This window comes from Myripristis murdjan, chromosome 1 (genome assembly GCF_902150065.1).
Source record: "Myripristis murdjan chromosome 1, fMyrMur1.1, whole genome shotgun sequence".
Classification (NCBI taxonomy): Eukaryota; Metazoa; Chordata; class Actinopteri; order Holocentriformes; family Holocentridae; genus Myripristis; species Myripristis murdjan.
Genome location: NC_043980.1, coordinates 6,249,225 through 6,270,370, shown reverse-complemented (window position 1 = coordinate 6,270,370; position 21,146 = coordinate 6,249,225). Strand labels below are relative to the sequence as shown.

The following is a 21,146-nucleotide window of genomic DNA, read 5'->3' as shown; positions in this document are numbered from 1 at the left end:
TCTAGGTGCTGGAAGTGACGTTGGCACCAAACTAGAAGTAACAGGCTTGTGTCATTGTGTGGTAGGTAGACATCACACCACGATGTGCAGTGGGCTGTTCACCTGTAGCTGGGACACACATTGCTTTCCATATGTTGTGTAGTGGCTGTACTCACAGGTGAATGGTCGTGAAACGGTGCAGGGTATGCTGGAGTTAGTGATCCGCTTACAATAGAGCTGCCATTTGAATGAACTCTACTGTCTGATTCTCCACCATTACTGTTTTGATGTTCTCCTGATGAGGGGTGAGATATAAGCCTTCAAAAATCATTAAATTGACATGCAATGGATTCTGGCTGAATAAAGCACTGCTTACTACCCCCTTGTGCATGTGGCTGTTGCTGGGATAACTGGGATAACTCAGGTGAGACCTTGGAACACGGTGTTGCCGAGTGCCAACACAATAGCACTGCAGTCACCTAGTATACCAAGTCTGCTAGACATTGTGGCATTTTTTGTCCACACACAATACAAAACATGTATAAATTAAGACAAACTGCTAAACCATCTTCAGTCAACATGTAATCAACTTTCAACTCAGAATAAACCCAATAACACATAACTGTCACTATGCAGATCAAGTATAGAGAACACAATATAATCATTCTACATGTCAGATCTTTACCAAAAGTTAATAATTTCTTCCATGTCGTGGCCACCACCACCTTGTCTCACATCAGAATATGTTGATATTTTCCTGACTGTAAATGAAATGTTTGATAATAGGTGAAATCTGGAGGCTTGTTCTTATGCCTGCTGACAGGATTATGCAGTTTGACTGTGTGGCATGAATCTGTTTTGAAACTGACCTGACCTTTTGGGTGAAAGAGCACAAGAGTCTCGTTAGAACAGGAAAGTAGGTTTCAGCAGTGCACTCAGACACACACACACACACACACACACACACACACACACACACACACGCACAAAAACACACACACACAAACATACACACACCATATAAGCTACAAGGAGGAACCTTATCTCTTTCACCTCTCACTGTCTGAGCTTACATTCTCTGTTCCTTTTTTAGCATCACACTGTCAGCCATGATATCAAACAAAGGCTGAGAGAGAAGCAAACTGATATGATGATGTTCCTTGGCAATGATTTGTTATTGAAATGCAATAATTGCAAAACACAATAACTTTCCAACACCAAGGTGCTTTTGAGAAAAGAGAACCTGGGAAAGTTTCTGCACCTGCAGCGATAAGTTCCTCATTCTGCTTCTGTCTTAAGTTTTTAGTATCAAAATCAGGTTCAAGGAACTTAACCTGCATCCCTGTCGCTGCCAATGGAAACACTTCTGAAATCCTTGAAATAGTTTTCATGGTGCGGTGTGCTCCAGTAAGTTCTTGCAGTTGAGAGGAGCCAGTAGTTAAACTAAATTGTTTTATCAGGCTCCTTTCTTACCTTCTCATTCTGCTGAGGATTTATGATATTAGAGATTTTGGAATTGACACTTTGTCTGCAGTTGAACTATTCTAAGAAAAATGTTGATGATGGGAGGTAGATGGGGTGGTGAAAGTAAAGGCATATAGAAAACTTGTATACTGTAGCCATTCCTTTAAAATAGGAACTGTTCATCATCAAACACTCAGTTGAACAATTACAAATATAGTTGACAGCTCAGTTCTTACATGTAAAGCAGGGCCACATCCATACACACTAACCCTGCATACCAAGGGCCCGTGGTCGCATACTCTTGATTAGCCAAGGTCTTGTTCATAAATTACAGTGCTGTGGAAAAGTTTTTTCCCTCTTCCTGATTTCTTATTTTTTTTGCATATTTGTCACACTTAAAAGTTTCAGATCATCAAACATGATATTAAACATGATAAACATTGATATTAGACAAAGATAACTCGAGTAAATATAAAATACATTTTTTAAATGATGATTTCATTTATGGCTCTCTGTGTGACAGTGTACTCAACCCTGTGTTTGACACCGAACCCGACCCTATGTCTGACACTGAGCCCAGACCTATGTCTGAAATTGAAGATGGCTTTCTGTCGAACACTGAACCCGACGCTATGTCTTATGTTCAAGTTCAATCTATTGCCAACAATTTGCCAGCATCTCCCACCATGTCAGCCAATGAGCCTCCATACCTGCCCACAGAAATCCTATCAAGGATCATTGCCTGTTCTCTCAATCAAGACGTGTCCATGCTGGGAACGTTCAATCGAGTCTCAGTCTTGTTCCGCGACCTAGCTACACCATTTCACCAACAACTCTACGTCAGAGAGAGCCTTGCAGAGAATTTGGAACTTGACAAAAATAATGATTGTTCCATTAGTATTATGAAACTCACCAAGGCTGCTGGACACAGCAGTGGTCTCAGCAAACATCTTAAAGAGCTGTTTTGCAAGGACAGTAAATGGATGAAAGCCTGGATTCTTTTAAGTCACATGGCCTTTGGCCAATAGAAAATTAAGGACATCTACTGGAAGAAGTAATGACCATTATTACACTGCTCAAAAAAAAAAAATAAATAAATGAATAAAAATAAAGGGAACACTTAAATCACACATCCCAGATCACAATGAATGAAATATTCCAGTTGAAAATCTTTATTAATTACATAGTGTAATTTGTTGAGAACAAAATAATGTAAAATTAATCGATGGAAAACAAAATCATTAACTCACTGAGGACTGGATTCAGAACCATACCCAAAATCAAAGTGGAAAAATCAGATCACAGGCTGATCCAGCTTGTGTGAATTTGCCCTAGACCACTCATAATGTGGCTCAGCAGTGTGTATGGCCTCCACGTGCCTGTATGCATTCCCTACAACGTCTGGGCATGCTCCTTTTGAAACAATGGATGGTCTCCTAGGGGATCAGGGCATCAGTCAGCTCCTAGACAGGCTGTGGTGCGATGTGGCGGCGGTGGATGCTTCGATACATGATGTCCCAGAGGTGATCGATTGGATTCAGGTCTGGGGAACAGGTGGGCCAGTCAATAGCATCAATGCCTTCATCATGCAAGAACTGCTGACACACTCCATTGTCATGCACCAGAAGGAACCCAGGGCCCACTGCACCAGCATATGGTCTGACAATGGGTCTGAGGATCTCATCCCGTTACCTAACAGCAGTCAGGGTACCTCTGGCTAGCACATGGAGGTCTGTGCAGCCATCCAAGGATATGCCTCCCCAGACCATCACTGACCCACCACCAAACCGGTCATCCTGGAGGAGGTTGTAGGCAGCATAATGTTCTCCCCAGCGTTGCCAGACTCTGTCACGTCTGTCATATGTGCTCAGTGTGAACCTGCTCTCATCTGTGAAAAGAACAGGGCGCCAGTGGCATATCTGCCAATTATGGTGTTCTCTGGCAAATGCCAATCAGGCTGCATGGTGCTGGGGTGTGAGCACAGGTCCCACTAGAGGACGTCAGGCCCTCATGCCACCTCATGGAGTCTGTTTCTGACAGTTTGGGCAAAAACATGCACACCAGTGGCCTGCTGGAGGTAATTTTGGAGGGTTCTGCCAGTGCTCCTCCTCGTCCTCCTTGCACAAAGAAGCAGATAGCGGTCCTGCTGCTGGGTTGTTGCCCTCCAACGGCCCCCTCCATCTCTCCTGGTGTACTGGCCTGTCTCCTGGTATCTCCTCCATGCTCTTGACACTGTGCTGGGGGACACAGCAAACCTTCTGGCCACTGCACGTATGGATGTACCATCCTGGAGTAGCTGCACTACCTGAGCAACTTCTGTGGACTGTAGATACCGCCTCATGATACCACTAGTGGCGAGGGCACTGGAAAAATGCGAAACTAGCTGAGGATCAATCAGAAAGGATGCAGAGAGGTCTGGTCTGTGGCCACCACCTACAAAACTATTCCTTTATAGGGGTTGTCTTGCTAATTGCCTCTCCTTTCCACCTGATGTCTGTCCAATTTGCACAACAGCAGGTGAAATCGATTCACAATCAGTAATGCTTCTTAACTAGGCAGCTTCATATAACAGGAGTTTGATTGACTTGAAGTTACACTCTGATGATTATGTGTTTCCTTTATTTTTTGAGCAGTGTAGTTGGTGTGTTTTTGTTTGTTTTTTCAGGTTAGGAAATAATTAGAATTAGATTTTTTTAAAAATGCTGAATGTTTAAATGTAAGGTTAAAAAAAGGGACAATAATACAAAGTTATTTTGTAGCTCATGTTATATGTTCTATTTTACAGTTCAGCGTCCTCTGAGATTGAGACAAGCAGTCAGTCCGGTTATTTAAGGAACAATTGTTACAAAGGTTTAATAAAGATTATATTTTTTATGACCAAAATGTGTGGTCATTACATTTGAGAATACATCATCCTCAAAGAGGCACAGTTTTATAGGTCTACATGTAATATATGAGTAATTGTCAGTGTTTGTAAATATGTTTTGGCACTTGAATGGTAATTCTAATCATCAAGTTATACAAACAAAGAGAGAGAGAGAGAGAGAGAGAGAGAGAGAGAGAGAGAGAGAGAGAGAGAGAGAGAGAGAGAGAGAGTTTTATTACAGTTATATCCAATAAATAAAAGTGATATTAGTATATTATATTATTATGTTATTGGCTCAGTTATTACATTTGCAAAGATTTTTTTTAAGCAGGCCAATAACAAAATAAGCAGCCAATAACGCAATAAGTTATTACGTTATTGGCCAAAAATTATTACGTTATCGGTTCAGGACTTTAATTACATTATTGGCCAGTTAATGCGTTATTGGCCTATTACATTTTAAAAAGGGCAAATTTATTACATTATTGGCCGTTATTACGTTATTGGCTTCTACAGCAATAAATGTGCAATGTTTAACTGATTCACACTTGCCACAATATTGTGAGCACCATCAGTAACCATCCCACAGACCTTTTCAGTGATTCCCCACTCAGTCATCAAACTTGCAATGGCGTCTGCAATATTAGCTGCTGTGTGGGTCAGAGGAAAATACTGCACACCTAAAAGCACAGTAGCCAGATCTAGGCTGTGTTTTTTCAATGAGACATTCTGGATGTAAATAATCAGATGAGTTTTTGTGAAGATGATGTCACTAGATGTTTGATGTTTCTAATCTCCAGGACAGCTGGGGAAACCTTGGTGTAAAAATTGAATAAGTTACACTCTCCTGTCCCTCAGTTACTGTCAGTGGGTCCTTAAGCAATGCTCCTTATCTCCAAGTACTATAGTGAATATAAAACAAGGCAGACCACACAAAACCTTTCCCTGATTAATAAAAACTAAAGGTGACAGATTTAGGGTATTTGTTCCCACATGATATCGAGAACCAGATCCATTTCACTCACATTTGACATCAATAGAGGTGGAGTCAGATGTCTTCTCTCCCAGCTCATTCTGCACTGTGCAGTAAACCTCTCCAGAGTCAGAGGACTGGATGGAAACAAAGTCCAGCTGTGGTCCTGTCCTCAAAGGTTCCTGGTCTGGATTTCCATTCTTCTTGTACCAGGTATAATTAGCTGCTGGGTTAGCATCACTGCTGCAGGTCAGATTCACTGAACTGCCCTCCACTATTTCACCAGAGGGCCTCACTGACACTGAGGGAACCTTTGGAGCATCTGTTAAAAATATCATGAAAAGTTCAGTGCACTTAAGGCAAGGCACTTTATCTCCTGCAGTGGAGCTGCTCAGTGAACTACAGTAGCAGACTGTATGTGAAGCAACGGAGAGCTGAAAAAATATGCATGCTTGCAAAAACTTTGGATTGTTAATAAAAGCTGAAAAAATGCAGTGCTTGTACAGCCTTTCACTCACATTTCACATCAATAGAGATACAGTAAGATCTTTTTGCTCCCAGCTCATTCTGCGCTGTGCAGTGAAACTCTCCAGAGTCAGAGGACTGGATGGAAACAAAGTCCAGCTGTGGTCCTGTCCTGAAAGGTTCCTGGACTGGATTTCCATTCTTCTTGTACCAGGTATAAGTAGCTGCTGGGTTAGCATCACTGCTGCAGGTCAGATTCACTGAACTGCCCTCCACTATTTCACCAGAGGGACTCACCGACACTGAGGGAACCTTCGGAGCATCTGGAGGACAATTTGTATGGAGGCACAATTAATTGTGTATCCTGAGATATCTGTAGGAAGGTGGTGAGTTATACAATATACTACCTTTTTACACCTGCTTTGTATGAAACACAGTATTGATTGGCCAGTGAAAGTATTTGGAGTTGTGTTGTTTCTTAACAATTTAACTGAAAAATATTTAATCGGTACAGAGCCCACAACAGCTGAGAAAATCTGAGTGACAAAAGTGGCTAAGTAACACACTTCTTTACCCCAGACTGAATGTAAAGCAAGGCAGAGCTGAAAAAAACATATAAACTTGTAAAACTGTTGTCTTGTTAATAGCTTAGTTAAAATCTCCAAAAATAATTTTCAGTATTTGTACAGTCTTTCACTGACATTTGACATCAGTAGAGGTGGAGTCAGATGTGTTCTCTCCCAGCTCATTCTGCGCTGTGCAGGAAAACTCTCCAGAGTCAGAGGACTGGATGGAAACAAAGTCCAGCTGTGGTCCTGTCCTGAAAGCTTCCTGGTCTGGATTTCCATTCTTCTTGTACCAGGTATAATTAGCTGCTGGGTTAGCATCACTGCTGCAGGTCAGAGTCACTGAACTGCCCTCCACTATTTCACCAGAGGGACTCACCGACACTGAGGGAACCTTCGGAGCATCTGGAGGACATCATGTTAACATACATTGACTTTAAGATGTGGATGTGTTTTATCATGGCAAAGATTTATAGGTGCCTTCACACTAATTTGCAACCCGGTAGAAATTTTCATTCACCCTTAAAAAAATGTGTACCTCTTTGACTGAGTTTTGCAAACTCCAAGTGTAAAAACACCTTCTCAATCTCCATAATCAGGTCAATCAGAATAATATAGGGTGAGTGATTAGAGCAAATGTGAAAAGAAACAACCAAAAGAGAGAAGCAGGGTTGAACTCAGGGGTGTACTGCCCTGGTGTCACCCTGGTGTCACCCCGTGAGATGTCTAACTGTGAAAGTTCCTTAAATAGTTCAAGAGTCACCAAACTCCAATCCAAACTCTTGGTGAAGCCTGACATCTAATGGTGAAAAGCACTGGTGGAAGTAACTAATTACATTCTCTCATCTTACTGTAATTGAGTTGGTTTTCTGTGCACTTGTACCATTTTGAGTATTTTTCAAAGTCAGTAATTTTACTTTTATTGCAGCCCATTTTTGCCTGAGTTTTGTCCTTCACTACATTTTAAATCAGATCCATTACAGAGAACAAATGATCAATGACAGCTTGTGGAACCTTTCACAATAAAAGCTCAGTTGGCAAAGAGGAACCTGCTTCTTTTTTGTCATTCTCCAAATTTCACAGTAATTTTCACAGTGCTGTCACTTTTTAGTATGGAGCAGTAAGAACAGTCACCTGCTTTCCACACTTCAGATGTCTGGCTGCACTGTAATTTGGGTTGAGTTGCTCTTTAATAGCTTACAGCTGTGGGATGTTAGTGTCCTAAAGTGCAGTGTGTGTGTGTGTGTGTGTGTGTGTGTGTGTGTGTGTGTGTGAGTGTGTGTGTACTGATATGGTGCTATGGGTATTGACTGTAAACTCACACACTGAAGGAGAGCGGAAACGCTCGTGTCCTCTCAAACCACAGGAGTAGCTGTCTTCTGGATAAATATAGTCTGTATAAGAGGAAGAGAATCCTTTTTGCTCTCCATTCTTGTACCAGACGTAGGAAGGAAGACTAGCGAGCCTGCAGAGGGTGTGACACTTCAGCTCTGCCTGGATAGAAGTCTGGTAGATTGATGATCTGATCACCTTCACCTGCAAATCTGAATATGTGAACAAGAATCACTAATGTCATCAGTTTGTAAATATTCAAAACACACAGACTAACATACACACAAAATCACAACAGCACCTTTGAAACTAAATAAACGATTCATCTGATGAAAATGTTACCTGTGACAATTAAAAAGACTCCAGGTTCACCAGTATATCTTCCTCCTGGTTGGTTTGTTATGAACCTGAACTTGTACACAGCTGAGTCACTCTCTCTCAGGTCATTGATTCTCAGTCTGCAGTGCGTCCTATAACCATCAATCCATGAGTGATACTCCACACGACCTGCGTAATCTGAGTCTAATCTCAGATCCGTAGGTTCATCATCCTTGTTTGTAAACCACAGTGTTCTTACAACTCTGGTTACACGGTCATTTTCTGTGTGTGGGTATCTGTAGATGCAGTTTATGTCCACTGTTGATCCTTTTAAGGCACAGATCTCAGTAGAAATGTAAGTCACTCTCCATTGAGCTTTGATCTGTAGCACTGTAACACAGAGCACATCAGAAAGCAGAATCAGATTCATAAAAATCATGCAAATAAAATGGGTCAAGCCAAGGTTAACACAGGCCAAGGGCAGTGTGCAGATGTTCATTTTTATTGCAAAGGGACAGTTGCAGATGTTCACATGCTTTGCCACTATGTGCATTGAAGCAGGGTGTCAGTATGGAGTATGGAGGTGTATTGAACAACCATATAAAGGAAATAAGGTAGTTTTACTATGCAGGATAAAATCTGAGAGCATAAATTATGAAAAGGGCAAGATGCATGGATAGTGTGACAGGAAACTGCAGATAAATGCTGATAACTGAGTAGTGAGAAACAGCTAAATGTGTGACATTGAAACAAGTCAAAGGCCTGTTTGTATTATCAAGACATAGGGGAGCGAGGGGTACAACCTAACGTTTCAGGCCAAAGGCAAAAAAATGTAGGATATGTAGGAGTTAGAGAACTCATTTTTCAATACAAGCAACATACACACCTCTGCTACAAATGAACACTTTAACTTTGTTTCTAGAACCTACCATTTCCATGAAATTTCACCATAAGTGGAAGAAGAGAAATGTTACAATTTACCCCACAGGTGGGGTTAATTGTAACAAAGGGAGTCTTAGTTGTACCACTTATAGAAAGGTTTGGTTTAACACAGTTTAATGCAATCTCATCTACATTCTACTGGGGGATACTGATTGTGTAGGCCATCAGTGGCGTAGCGGAGTACCCCGCCCCCCCGTGGTGCAGGAATTACAAGAATACTATACGCCTACCATAGGAAATAAAAAAATAGGCCTATAATAATAGTAAAAACCCACGCAGATGTGCAGTGTTGTGTGGACTGAATGAATGAATGAATGAATGAATGAATGAATGAATAAAGACAATCAACCCATCCCACATGGGGTTATTCTGACACCACATAAATCATAACTCTGGCTTGTAAGCCTCACAGAAGAAAAAAATCTGTTAATACACTAGTTGGAGTATCTGTTTCAATGTACACTAGCTACTAGAAAGAATACAGTAGAAATCCCATGATGATAGGGACTCATGTTATATCCACACACACATGCTCCACCTTGTGCACGCACACGTGCACACACGCACGCAAGCATGCGCACACACGCACACACACACACACACACACACACACACACACAGCTACACTACGTAGCTAACGTTACTCTTAAGTTAGTGACAAATATGCAGTTGTTTTTATTGCGGCTTAGTTGTAACACTGCGTTACACCTGCGTTCAGTAGTCAAAAAATTAGAAGGGTAAAGAAATTCACTTACTTGGTGGTAAAACACACTTTTACACATATCTCCTCAAAAATGCAGCCAATTCCCCCCAAAATTCGCGCTGGGCTCTCTTACGATCATGTGACGAACTAACCGGAAGCACTTGCCGGTTGACCTTGTGCAACTACCTAAAAAGTCCGTGTTACAACTGACCCCGCGTTAGTTTCTACCCCGCACTCCCCTACACCTCACTGATTCTTGGGAATTTGGATAAAACAGGTACTCCGCACACTGCCTCAAACTTTACTTTAACACTTTATTTAGAGGGAGCAACGCGTTTCGCCTCAGCGTCTTCAGGTTCACCTCAAATCTGGCCTGATCATTTCCCGGTGTGTTTTTTAAATGCTTGTGGGTCACCTGACCAATTTCACTGTTAAAGCCTGACTCAGGCATGCCTGAGTCGGGAATTGGTCACCTGACCAATTTCACTGTTAAAGCCCGACTCAGGCATGCCTGAGTGCCTGACCCACAAGTATTTAAAAAACACAAAATTACATGGAGTCTTTTGGAAACAAACTCCTGAGTCACATAAAATTGAAGCCTTTGAAGCCTTTAGATGCCCCCTTGGACAATAAATTAAACTACCCAAGCCTCACTGAAGAAGACTCAGTCCAGGCTCTTCTTTCTTAGGAAACTCAGGTCTGTCAATGTTAGCACAAGGCTCTTGGACATCTTTTATCAGAGTATCCTGGCTAGCGTCCTTTTCTTTGCTGTACTATGCTGGGGGGGATGCATATCAGTTGATGATAAACATAGGATCAATAAGATGATCAAGAGGGCTGGATCAGTTATTGGCCTCGTCCCAGAGTCTCTCGAGGCTATTGTTGAAAAGAGAACCAGGTCTAAATTAAAACTGATTCTGTGCTACGAAAACCATCCGTTGCACAATGTTTTTATGGGTTTTGGTAGCTCTTTTAGTGAGCGTCTTGTGATGCCTTGGTGCTCCACTGAACGTTTTAGGAAGTCTTTCGTTCCTGCGGCTGTCAGGTATTTTAACAAACATTGTTAGGTTCAGATTTGGCATTGCTGCATAGCTTTCTTTGGTATTTATTCAGTATTTCTTCTTTTTTTTTTTTTTTTTTTTTTTTTTAATCTCTGTGTTATCTTATCATGTCCTCTTTTTACAATTCATGTCCTACTTCTAGATCGTCTCATTGGTTTCTATTGTCCTATTGTTTTTGTTGTGTATCATGTCATGTCATGTCATGTTTTTTTTTTGTTTGTTTTTTTTTTGTTTGTTTGTTTGTTTGTTTTTCTGTCTCTGCAGGTGGTAAAAACAGTTTCCCCTATGCGGGATAAATAAAGCTTACCTTACAATCATTAGTACTTCCTTCACTTTGTTTAACAGTCTTAAAGAAATGCTCCAACATTTTTTGGAGAAATACCTTTTGTCTGACTTGTCCAGACTGAGACAAGATATTCAAAACCATTTTCACCTTATATTTGAAATACAAGTCTTGGAATTTAAAAAAAAAAATAATGATAATAATAAAAAAGGGGCATTTTAGGAGAATTTAGATGGTAGAGCTGTAACCACTGAACACATTTATCTTTCCGTCTATTGCAGCGATCTGTGCACCGCTGAGGGTCAAGGAAGATTCACCACAAATTAACTTCTCCAATGACGACTCTCGTTTTTTTTTTTTTTTTTTAATTCTAAGACGTGTTTTTCAAATAGGCATGATACACTGTGTAAAAATAAGACAGCTTCAAAGTTGCTGTAAGGTTTATGTTGAGAAGAGCCATACTGGTTATCACTCCTCCTCCACTTCATCGGTATGGACCCACCCACACTCACCTGAGCTCATTCTCACCTGGGCTCATTTTCACTGATTGTTTGGCTATATATCCTCCTGCATTGTGTTGTTCTGTTTGGCAGCCAGACTGAGCACACGTTGGTGATCCTTTGCATCAACGCAGAGAAAGGGTTATGCGTGATTGAAGTGAATATTTATTTCTATTGCAGTAGTTAAATGTTTATGGATTTATATTATACGGTGGCTAGATAATTCACCGCTGTAGGTTGAAGATATATATCTGTCCCTTTTGGATGAATATTGTTTGGTCCCTTGATTGTTTGCCTTATGATTGCAGTTTGATTATCATGCGTAAGTGGCCAGTGCGCATGATCATTAACTGTGATTCAGTAAAGGAGATGGAAGCATTTAAATCCTTAGTCCTTATTTATGCCCTTGTATTGTAGAGCTCTGGTTTATTAGTGGTAGGCCTACCCCCTCCCCCCACCTAGGGAGGCAGAGTGTTAAATGTTTGATATATTTATGTATTTTTGTAATTTCACTATAATATGGGTTTCGATGTGTTGATTGGTTTGTGGTGTGTTTGTCACTTGCAGATGGAACCATAACCCTGATCAAGCCTTTACATTGACCAATATGTGTGCACTGTGGGAATAAATGTTTTAATGGAAACAGCCATGAACTCCTTGCATTCTTATCGATGCACCCATGGTGATGTTGATGTTCCTTTGAACCACCTCTCCTACTAAACTACAGTTTATTTTTTTTCACTTTGACAGAGCCAGGCTAATGACTCCCATAGACTTCAAGTCATTTTTCTGTAATGATTCTTATATTCAAACCACTGGATGTACAGAGGTGAAAATGGTATTGAATCTTGTATCTTGTCTCAGTCTGGGTCAGTCGAGTTTTCCTTTAAGATAAAAGTACAATGACACACCACTTGTTGAAACCTTAAAACAGATGTATGTGTATGCTTAAAATATGACCAATAGAGACAACTGTGGGATTTCAGCACTAAAACTAACCACTGTCAAATTTTAGATAACTGGAGGAGAACGTCAGGTGTTGTAAAGTTTAAAGGAATGCATCACATAACAACTCTGCCTTAACTGTGTTTGTCATTTACAAACTGAATGACTGTCAGGGCAGTTTAGCTGCGATACAGGAACACCTTTACTACTGATGCTTCCACTGGTACAGAGTGAAATCTAAGACAGTGCTAATGTAACAGTCTAACCTTATTCTACTGTTAAACTTATTCAACTCAATAAGTGTGCCAGCCAATTTCCCTGAAATGTGAATGTACGATACCTGGCACAGACAGAAGGAAGACAACAAATCCACTTGCTGCTGCTGTTAAACCCATAACTGCTCCTCTCCGCTCTCTTCTTGACGTTAATACACATCAGCAGGCAGAAAAGCACAAAGGATGAGAAATAGTTGATCTCATCAGAACTCACAATTTTAATATGAAAATACTGGAATTACTTATCTAACATTTATCTAGCAGTGTGTTGTCCACTGTAGGCTACTCTGTATAACAACTCCAACAAAGAAGCAACCCAATAATGTTTTTGGTTAATGTTGGTTGCATGTTAACTTTTCAAATGGCTGTTAAATTCCTAAAGTAACACATACAACAAAACATTAAAATTTATCTGATAGAACTTACAGTGGAGAAGGATGTCGTCTTCTGTCATCGATGAGGTCAGCAGACCACAGAGAAACACTCAGAGCCAAGACTTGCTTCCTCTTTACATCATTAGCATGCATGGAGAGGAGACTGAGGGTAAACCAGTTTAATTGCAGAACTGATTACTTTTGTTGTTTGCAATCTGTTTAAAATAGCATCTATAGCCAACCAGCCAGAAAACAGACAGAACCTTGCCTTGCAGTCTGGGAGTGTGTTATCTGTACCACCCCTATACACAATACCACAAGTAACCACAAGACAGCCTCTGAAAAGACAATTTGAAGAGGAATGTCAAAAGAAATATATTTTGTATCACGTCTTTTTTGTATTATTGGTGGTACAATTGAGTTTCTGAACTGCTCGGTCAGCCATCTCAAGCTTGCAGGGTCACCACTTCAGCTAGTCTGGAAAGGTAGAGTGAGAAAGTACACTTCTCTCCTGGAGGACAATGTAATGAGATTTTAATATCGAACAAAACAATGCAAATTCTGTCAGATAATTGGCCTTTACTATTAGGATGGTGTATATCATGACATTAAAAATTAGAGAGATGAAAAACTTGTGATTTAAATGTAGCATTTTTGTTCAGTGCTAATGTGGCCCAACAGCTTGTGCTCCCATTATGACCTGCAGGGCTGTCTTCACCAAACATATCTCCCTTTCCCATGCTCCTCCAAAGTGTGGGGCTGAGGGTGGATTGAATTAAAAGGAGATCTTTTGAGCTGCCAGACTCTTTTGAATCTCAGGCTCCATGGCTGCAAAGGCTTTCTTAAGTTCCCTCGTTGCCCTTCGGAAATTTGTCCCCGATCTGATCTGCATCGGACTATGAACCATCTCAGGCCAAGGAAAATGTTTTTGCATCCTGAATTCTGAGCACCTCCAGATGAGGCACTTGACTCTCCATCGTTTCTTGGAGCAGCAACCAATTTTAACTGTGTGCGATCCAAAGCAGTCTACACCTGTCAAATGGAATGGTGTCTGGAAAGGTCAAAGCCTAGCTGGAGGTAAATCAGCCATGACAGGCACAGTGGACTGTCCTTAAAACATTTTGCATCCTACAAAGGTCCATTGGCATCTGACTGCCTTTTGTCCTCGCAGGACCCAATACTGCCAATACTGGTGACACCTAATTATCAGATTTAAGTTCTCTCACTTCCTCAGAGAAACATTAATTCTGGCAGGCTCTCAGGAGGTGAAGCTCTGCATCACAGAGGCTGGAAGGCAGTGATGTAGTGGGGTCCAAGGCTGTCACCCCTTGTCCAGAGTGTTCTGTGACTCTAAGCAAGTCAGCCCAGTTCAAAAATTATGTGACATCTATGGCTGGAACTGTTAGAGGGTGCTGAGTGAGTCCACAGAAGATGCCCCCTTTTAGCTCTCCCATTCCTTCTGCCTTACCTGCAATTTCAGCCTAGGGCCATTGGTCCTGTGCTTTGTGGAGGAATTGAGGTCCCTGAAGCCAGCGCCTGGAATTGGCAAAATCAGCTATTGACTTTCCCTGAGTGATGTCATCTACTGGGTTACTGGAGGAGTCAACATATCACCTTTCCTTGCCTTGAGTAAGTTCCTGGACCTTGGGGAGCCTGGTACCAATGAAGACTTTGAATTGCCAAGAATCCGACTTAAGCAGATTGGTGCCCTGGTGCCGCCTTTGATCTTACCATCACAAATGAGACTCTCCACCTTGCATGGTCAAGGTGATCCATATGCTTGATGGCTAATTACTGGTCCACTGACGGATTTCGAATCATTCATCTGGCAGACCTCAACACTAGCCCTAGTGTTTCAGATGGCATCATCCCTGGAGCAGGCTGAGGCTCTGGGACTCTCATAATGGGGCTCTGTGAAGGTCATAGGGCTGGGGGTGGTTGATAACTTAACTGAACAGGTGGACAGTAAAACAGATAAGAGGGGAGGGGAGAGAGGCTGCTGTTGTGTCTGAGCCATTTCTTCACCAAATTGGTCCAATAGGTGTCACCTGTGAGCTTTGGATAATTCACAATGAAGGCAGTAACTTTCACTCAGGTGACAGGTGCAGCTGGACAGAGGAGCACCTGCAGCCTTCACATGCCCGTACTGTAACTATTGTTATTGTTAAACGCTGTCATTAATGAGTAAATCATAATTTGTCATCCAGTCAATTTCTAGGTAAAATAATTCATTTTCATTTGTTCTTTCAGTTCAAGTTCAGCAAATGTTAATCTAATGCCACTGAATCATTTAAAAACATTAAACTTTTTAGTGACCTTTACACATATTGATCTACATCCCTCATTATAGTTTCATTTATTTTGTATCCAGCTTTTCTTTTCATGCTGAATTTGATATTAAATGTTACATTTCCCCAGTTGTATGTTCCCTGAAAATCTTATTATTTGTCTTTCCAGCTGACAAAGGGCTCTGTGTGGGAGGAAAATGACAGCATCATCTACCCCAGTGTCAGGTTGATAGGTGAACTGCAGTGTGTCCGTAGATGTGCTCACCAGGGGGCGGAGATGAGCGAGAACCAGCCTCTCCAGGGTCTTCCTCAGGTGGGATGTTAGTGCCACCGGCCTGTAGCTGCTGAGGTCCTTGGGGTGTGGAGTCTTGGGCGCAGGTACCAGGCAGGATGTTTTCCACAGCTGTGCCACCCTCCCCAGCTCCAGGCTGAGATTGAAGATGTGCCCCAAAACTCCACAAAGTTCATCTGCGCAGGACCTCAGGACCCTGGCACTGATGCCATCTGGACCCGCTGCCTTCCTGGCCTTGACCCCCCAGGGCTGATTCCTCACCTGGGGTGCTGTGAAGGACAGGCTGGAGCAGGGAGACTGTGTGCTGGGGTGTGTGTGGGGTGGGGGTGTTCTGAATGGAGGAGGAGTGAGAAGTGGCTATGACTTGCAATCTGTAGGGAGAGGAAGAGGAATGGGGGGATGGGACAATGCCCTGGGTGTGCAGAAGAAGGGGGCTGCAGCAGTGTTGACTGGGTCTGGGTAAGACGTTCTGTCGTGGTTGAGGTGAGAGTTATGGTTGGGTGAAGGTTTATAGCATTAACTTGCGTCACGCCAGAGTCTCGTCCAGCTAGGACACTTCTGCTCAGTATCTGCAGCTGGACCAAACTCTATGTGGATGCTACTGATGTGGTTCTGTGAGGAACCAAAACAGGACTGTCTCTCAGTTTGTCTCTAACATAAGCCATTTTTTTTTCTTAAACTTTAAATTTTGCCTTTAAACTTGGGCATTTACCAGAAAGTTGCGGTTGTTATAGGTGTGAAGAGGAAGGAAGCCACTTCATTGCTCCACTTCATTTGTGTCTCTGTTTGTTGACCACAGAAGTGTCACACAGGAAACGTCCCTCTCTAGACCATATTCTCCTCCCCTACAAGGCGTTGTTCTTTGCATCTTTCATGTTGTTCTACAGTTCAGCTTTGAGTGTCAACGTCGATTAGAAAGGTGACATGGTGATCAGATTTCTCATGTTCTGTATGTTTTCTACCCGCTGATGTGTTTTAACATCTCTGAAGCCCCGACAGAGAGAGGAGAGGACCAGCTATGAGTTTCACCGTAGCAGCAAGTGGATTTGTTGTTTTTCTTCTTTTTGTACCAGGTATTGTAAATTTACTTTTACATCTTTGATATTTTGATGGTGCTCTAATCAACTTCCAGTCCGCAGCTGGGTGCTGTCGTCCACAAAAGTGTCATCTCATGTCTCCACCGTGCAGCACAGCTCTGTTCCTCTGAAAAGACTTTTCAGGAGAGAAAGATGTTTGTAATCTTCACAGTGCTTTTTTTTTTCTCATTTCCACCGTTTGACTACACACTGTTAGAGAGGCGGCTGTCAGATGACCTAAACAATAACAGTAAGTCTTACCCAGAACTCTAATGGGATTCATAATAGTGCATTTTCCACCTGTCTCACCTCCGTCTCAGCAGAGGCTTGTGCAGCCAGGGGCTTCATCTTCCAGTCTGCAGCTGGGTGCTGTCGTCCACAAAAGTGTCATCTCATGTCTCCACCATCCAGCACAGCTCTGTTCCTCTGAAAAGACTTTTCAGGAGAGAAAGATGTTTGTAATCTCTGTTTAGGAGACGTTCATATCACTGTGGCTGTGATGTGTGGAGCAGGTCTGGGTTCAGTTCAGTCCATTCAATCAGCTCTTTCATCTTAACAAGAATGGAGTTTCCTCTGTTGTAGAAGTGAACTACAGGTTTGATTTTCATTGTGAATTCGGTGAACTGACAATAAATTGATGCCAAGAATTTATTAACCCAATCGGTGATGGCAGAAAGGTGTGCGGGGTTAAGCAAGGAAGTGGAGGCACTGGCAGAAGTTGTGACAAAACCACAGCAGTTCACCTCATGATGCTCTCACATCAGTGTGCCATGTCCATGTATAGATGTTACTGATGAACATTAGAGTCATCTCCATGTCGTGTAGTTGGTCGAAATAGTTTTTCACACCTCAGTCATCAGCTTCTCTCTGCAGTTTCCTGTCACAGTTCACGCAGCAGCAACAAGACCACAGTGTCACCAAAATAAAACACACTCAGTATTTTATGTCCTGCATGTTGCCCTTCTCATAATTGATGTTCTACCATTAAAGCTGTTCAGCAAAACTACCTCTCTTATCTGGCATTGTCAAAATAAAAACACTGATTGGCCCAAGGTTTGTCATTTAACATGTTTACAACAGTGAATTATCGCTGCTGCACTGCTCCACCATAAGGAGAAAATTATTTTGAAAGTCCACTATTATTCTTAAACTACCACAATGTTCAACGTGGTCTGGCAAATGACTGTTTTGAGTTTTTTGTTAGTTTCATATTCAACACCTTTAGCCACAGAGACTCAGAACAGCACCCAGCAACAGCAAATACTCCTGGGTCCTCAGAGTAATACTGTAGAAAAGACAAATAATACGATTATTAGAGAACAGACATCTAGGCAAACTTTTAATATCATGCTTTTAATATCAAATACAGCATACAAAGAAGAGCTGGATACAAAATACATGAAACTTTAATGAAGGATGTGTTGCCCTTATGGCATAGATTTGAACATGCTTTTATTTTGAAATACCTTTATTTTGAAATGTGTTTACTTTACTGAGGAAGTTACATGTTCTCACTTAACTTAGCTTGACGAAGCTAGCAAAATCAGCCATCAGTGTTTCTGTGTTCCTTAAAAGTAATCCACACTGTAAACGCCACAGAGGCAATGTCGTAATTTTCACTCTGACCTGTAAGATGATACAAAAGAGCCACAGTAAACAGCAACAAAAGCTCACTACGACTCAAGTCAATCATTTGCAGGGAAGAGTTTAGCTAGTTGTATAGCTGCAGTTCCTACACTGTAGCGAGGACATCATAAAGGATGTAGATCAATATGTGTAAAGGTCACTAAAAAAATTAATGTAATGAAGAACTATTTTTTAAAGATTCAATAGCATTAGATTAAAGCTTTTGCTTTTATTGATTAAAATCACTGAAGTTTTGTCAATAAAAACAAAATCCAACTGAAACTAAAACTAAAGGACAACTGGCTGTCAAAATTAACCGTGGTCCAAACTTCATATCCTGAATCGGTTCCCTTACAGATGAAAGTCTGTCCTCTAATGTTTTTATGAATCTGATTGTGGTTTCTGATGTGCTCTGTGTTACAGTGGTGCAGGGACAGAATGGCTGGGGAGCGACTTACACTCCTACTAAGATCTGTGCCTTAAAAGGATCAACAGTGGAAATGCAGTGCAGCTACACATACCCAAACAGCGGAAAAGAAGCTGTTACCAGAGTTGAACAAGCACTATGGTTTACTAAGGAGGAGGATAATGAATATGTGAATTTGAGATCAGACTCAGAGTATGAAGGTCGTGTGGAGTATCAGGGTAATGATCAGTATTATAACAGTTATAAGCCGTACAGCAGACTGAGAATCAGTGACTTGAGAGAGAGGGACTCAGCTGTGTACAAGTTCAGGTTCATAACAAACCAACCAGCAGGGAGATACACTGGTCAACCTGGAGTCTCTTTAACTGTCACAGGTAACATTTTCATCAGATGACTTTTTAATTCAGTTCCCCATAATGCCAGCATCTAGAATACTGTTGTGATCGTGTATGTGTGTGTGTGTGTGTGTGTGTGTGTGTGTGTGTGTGTGTGTGTGTGTGTGTGTGTGTGTGTGTGTGTGTGTGTGATTGAAAAAATTCCCAGGTCTCTGGATAGAGGTGACACCAAATTCGTCTTCTTCCCGGGCAGAGCTGAAGTGTCTCAGCAGCTGTCCTCTAGCTGGTCCTCCTTCCTACATCTGGTACAAGAATGGACAGAAATTTAAGGAAGGAACTTCTCCTTCCTATGAAGATTACTTTAATTATGATGACAGCTATTCCTGTGCTGTAAAAGGACACAAGAATTTCCACTCTCCTTTAGTGTGTGAGTTTTCTCCAGTGTCTCAATAACATAGCACCAGCTGGTGGAAGCTTTTAGTTAGCCCTAAAACAGGCAACATGCACCAGGACATACAAACTCTTTAACATCCTGTAGGGGAAGGTTTTGAAGGTTTTAACCCAATCAAGGTATCATGTATCAAAAGTTTTGTCTGGCCACATCCTGACCATGTGATAAGTATTTATATATGAATCATAGTTATTTTCAATAAAACAATGTAAATTCATAAAACTAATTATGACTAGTGTCCTAATATTTTGATGAGGAATACATGTTTGAAAGGGTTCATGTTGTTAATAAGCAACTTTTAAAATGTATGTATCCTCGTTGACCAACGTGTAGTATTTAAAATCTAGTGTCAAACATAAAGATAAGTTAAAACTATATACATGTTAATACTCCTGCCTGTTTAAGGTTGTGTGCTGGACCAGGACTGCATGTGTTTAATATGGATGGCCTCAGTAAGAATCAAACCCCCTTCACCTTGTGTGTGTTAGTGAGCTGTTCTCCAACCATCCAGCTACACAACATCACTACTGCTGTCAGTTTTCCATACAAGCTGCTCTGGATCACTGCAGGAAATGATGCACTTCTAACTGCTGCTGTTTAAAACCTGTCTCATCTTTCAGGTGTCCGCGGTCAAACCTGCAACAGAGTGACTTACACTGACAGAAGCATCTGTGCTGTGAAGGGCTCATCAGTGGACATTTCTTGTTCATACAACAGTTATGAAAATGATGTTACATCAAAATTCTGGTTCAGTCTCAAACGTAGTGATCGACGGCAGGATCCCTCACAACCTGAGGACCTCAGTGGGGACTCAGAGTTTGCAGGTCGTGTCCAGCTGATTGAAGAGAGAGGACGCTCCACTCTGAGAATCACTAAGCTGAGAGAGAGTGATTCAGCCGAGTATCGCTTCAAATTCAAAACATCAAACTTTGAATGGAGGAGCAGTTTACCTGGTACAACTCTGACTGTCACAGGTACTGCTGAACACAAACTGATACATTACAGACAAATTGAATCTACCTCATGGCAAGCAAATGTGGTGAATAGTACTGAATATTTATGTTGGAATAATTTCAACATTATAGAGATTATAAGAAGGTTTTTACACTCACCTATTCAGACTGACTTTATATCATACATCAGTTAATTTACTTAATAGCTCACAGTATTTAACATCTGGGAATTGTTATTCATCTATTTTTTTAATTGATACTGTAAATTTGTGTATTTGAGTATTTTGTGACCTGTGACATTTCTGTTATATGTTCATATATCCAGATCTCCAGGTGCAGGTGATCAGATCTTCGATCCACCAGAGTTATACAGAGGCAGAGCTGAAGTGTCGCAGCATTTGCAGTCCAGCTGCTCGTCCTTTCTACGTCTGGTACAAGAATGAAGTGAAAACTATGGAAGGGACTTCTTCTGATTACACAGTCAAAATATATCCTGATGACAGCTATTCTTGTGCTCTAAAAGGACATGAGGGTTTCCGCTCTCCTTCAGTGTGTGAGTTTATTCCACCATATGTCACTATCATGGTAACAAAGCAGCATGTCAGGGTTTTCCACTGACACCTTTGGCTCTTATTACTGTCAGTTATTCAGC

General features: G+C 41.5%; 1 protein-coding gene across 1 annotated transcript in view; it reads right to left on the bottom strand.

Moving 5' to 3' along the window:
* LOC115357936 (B-cell receptor CD22-like) overlaps positions 1-21,146 on the bottom strand; it is a 51,867-nt gene that overhangs the window by 12,436 nt on the left and 18,285 nt on the right. The window contains exons 6-9 of the mRNA XM_030049699.1: positions 6,449-6,718; positions 5,335-5,604; positions 3,435-3,680; positions 3,155-3,331 (exon numbers count right to left, since the gene is read on the bottom strand). Coding sequence (XP_029905559.1) covers positions 3,155-3,331; positions 3,435-3,680; positions 5,335-5,604; positions 6,449-6,718 — 963 coding nt within the window. The remainder of the gene's footprint in view (positions 1-3,154; positions 3,332-3,434; positions 3,681-5,334; positions 5,605-6,448; positions 6,719-21,146) is intronic.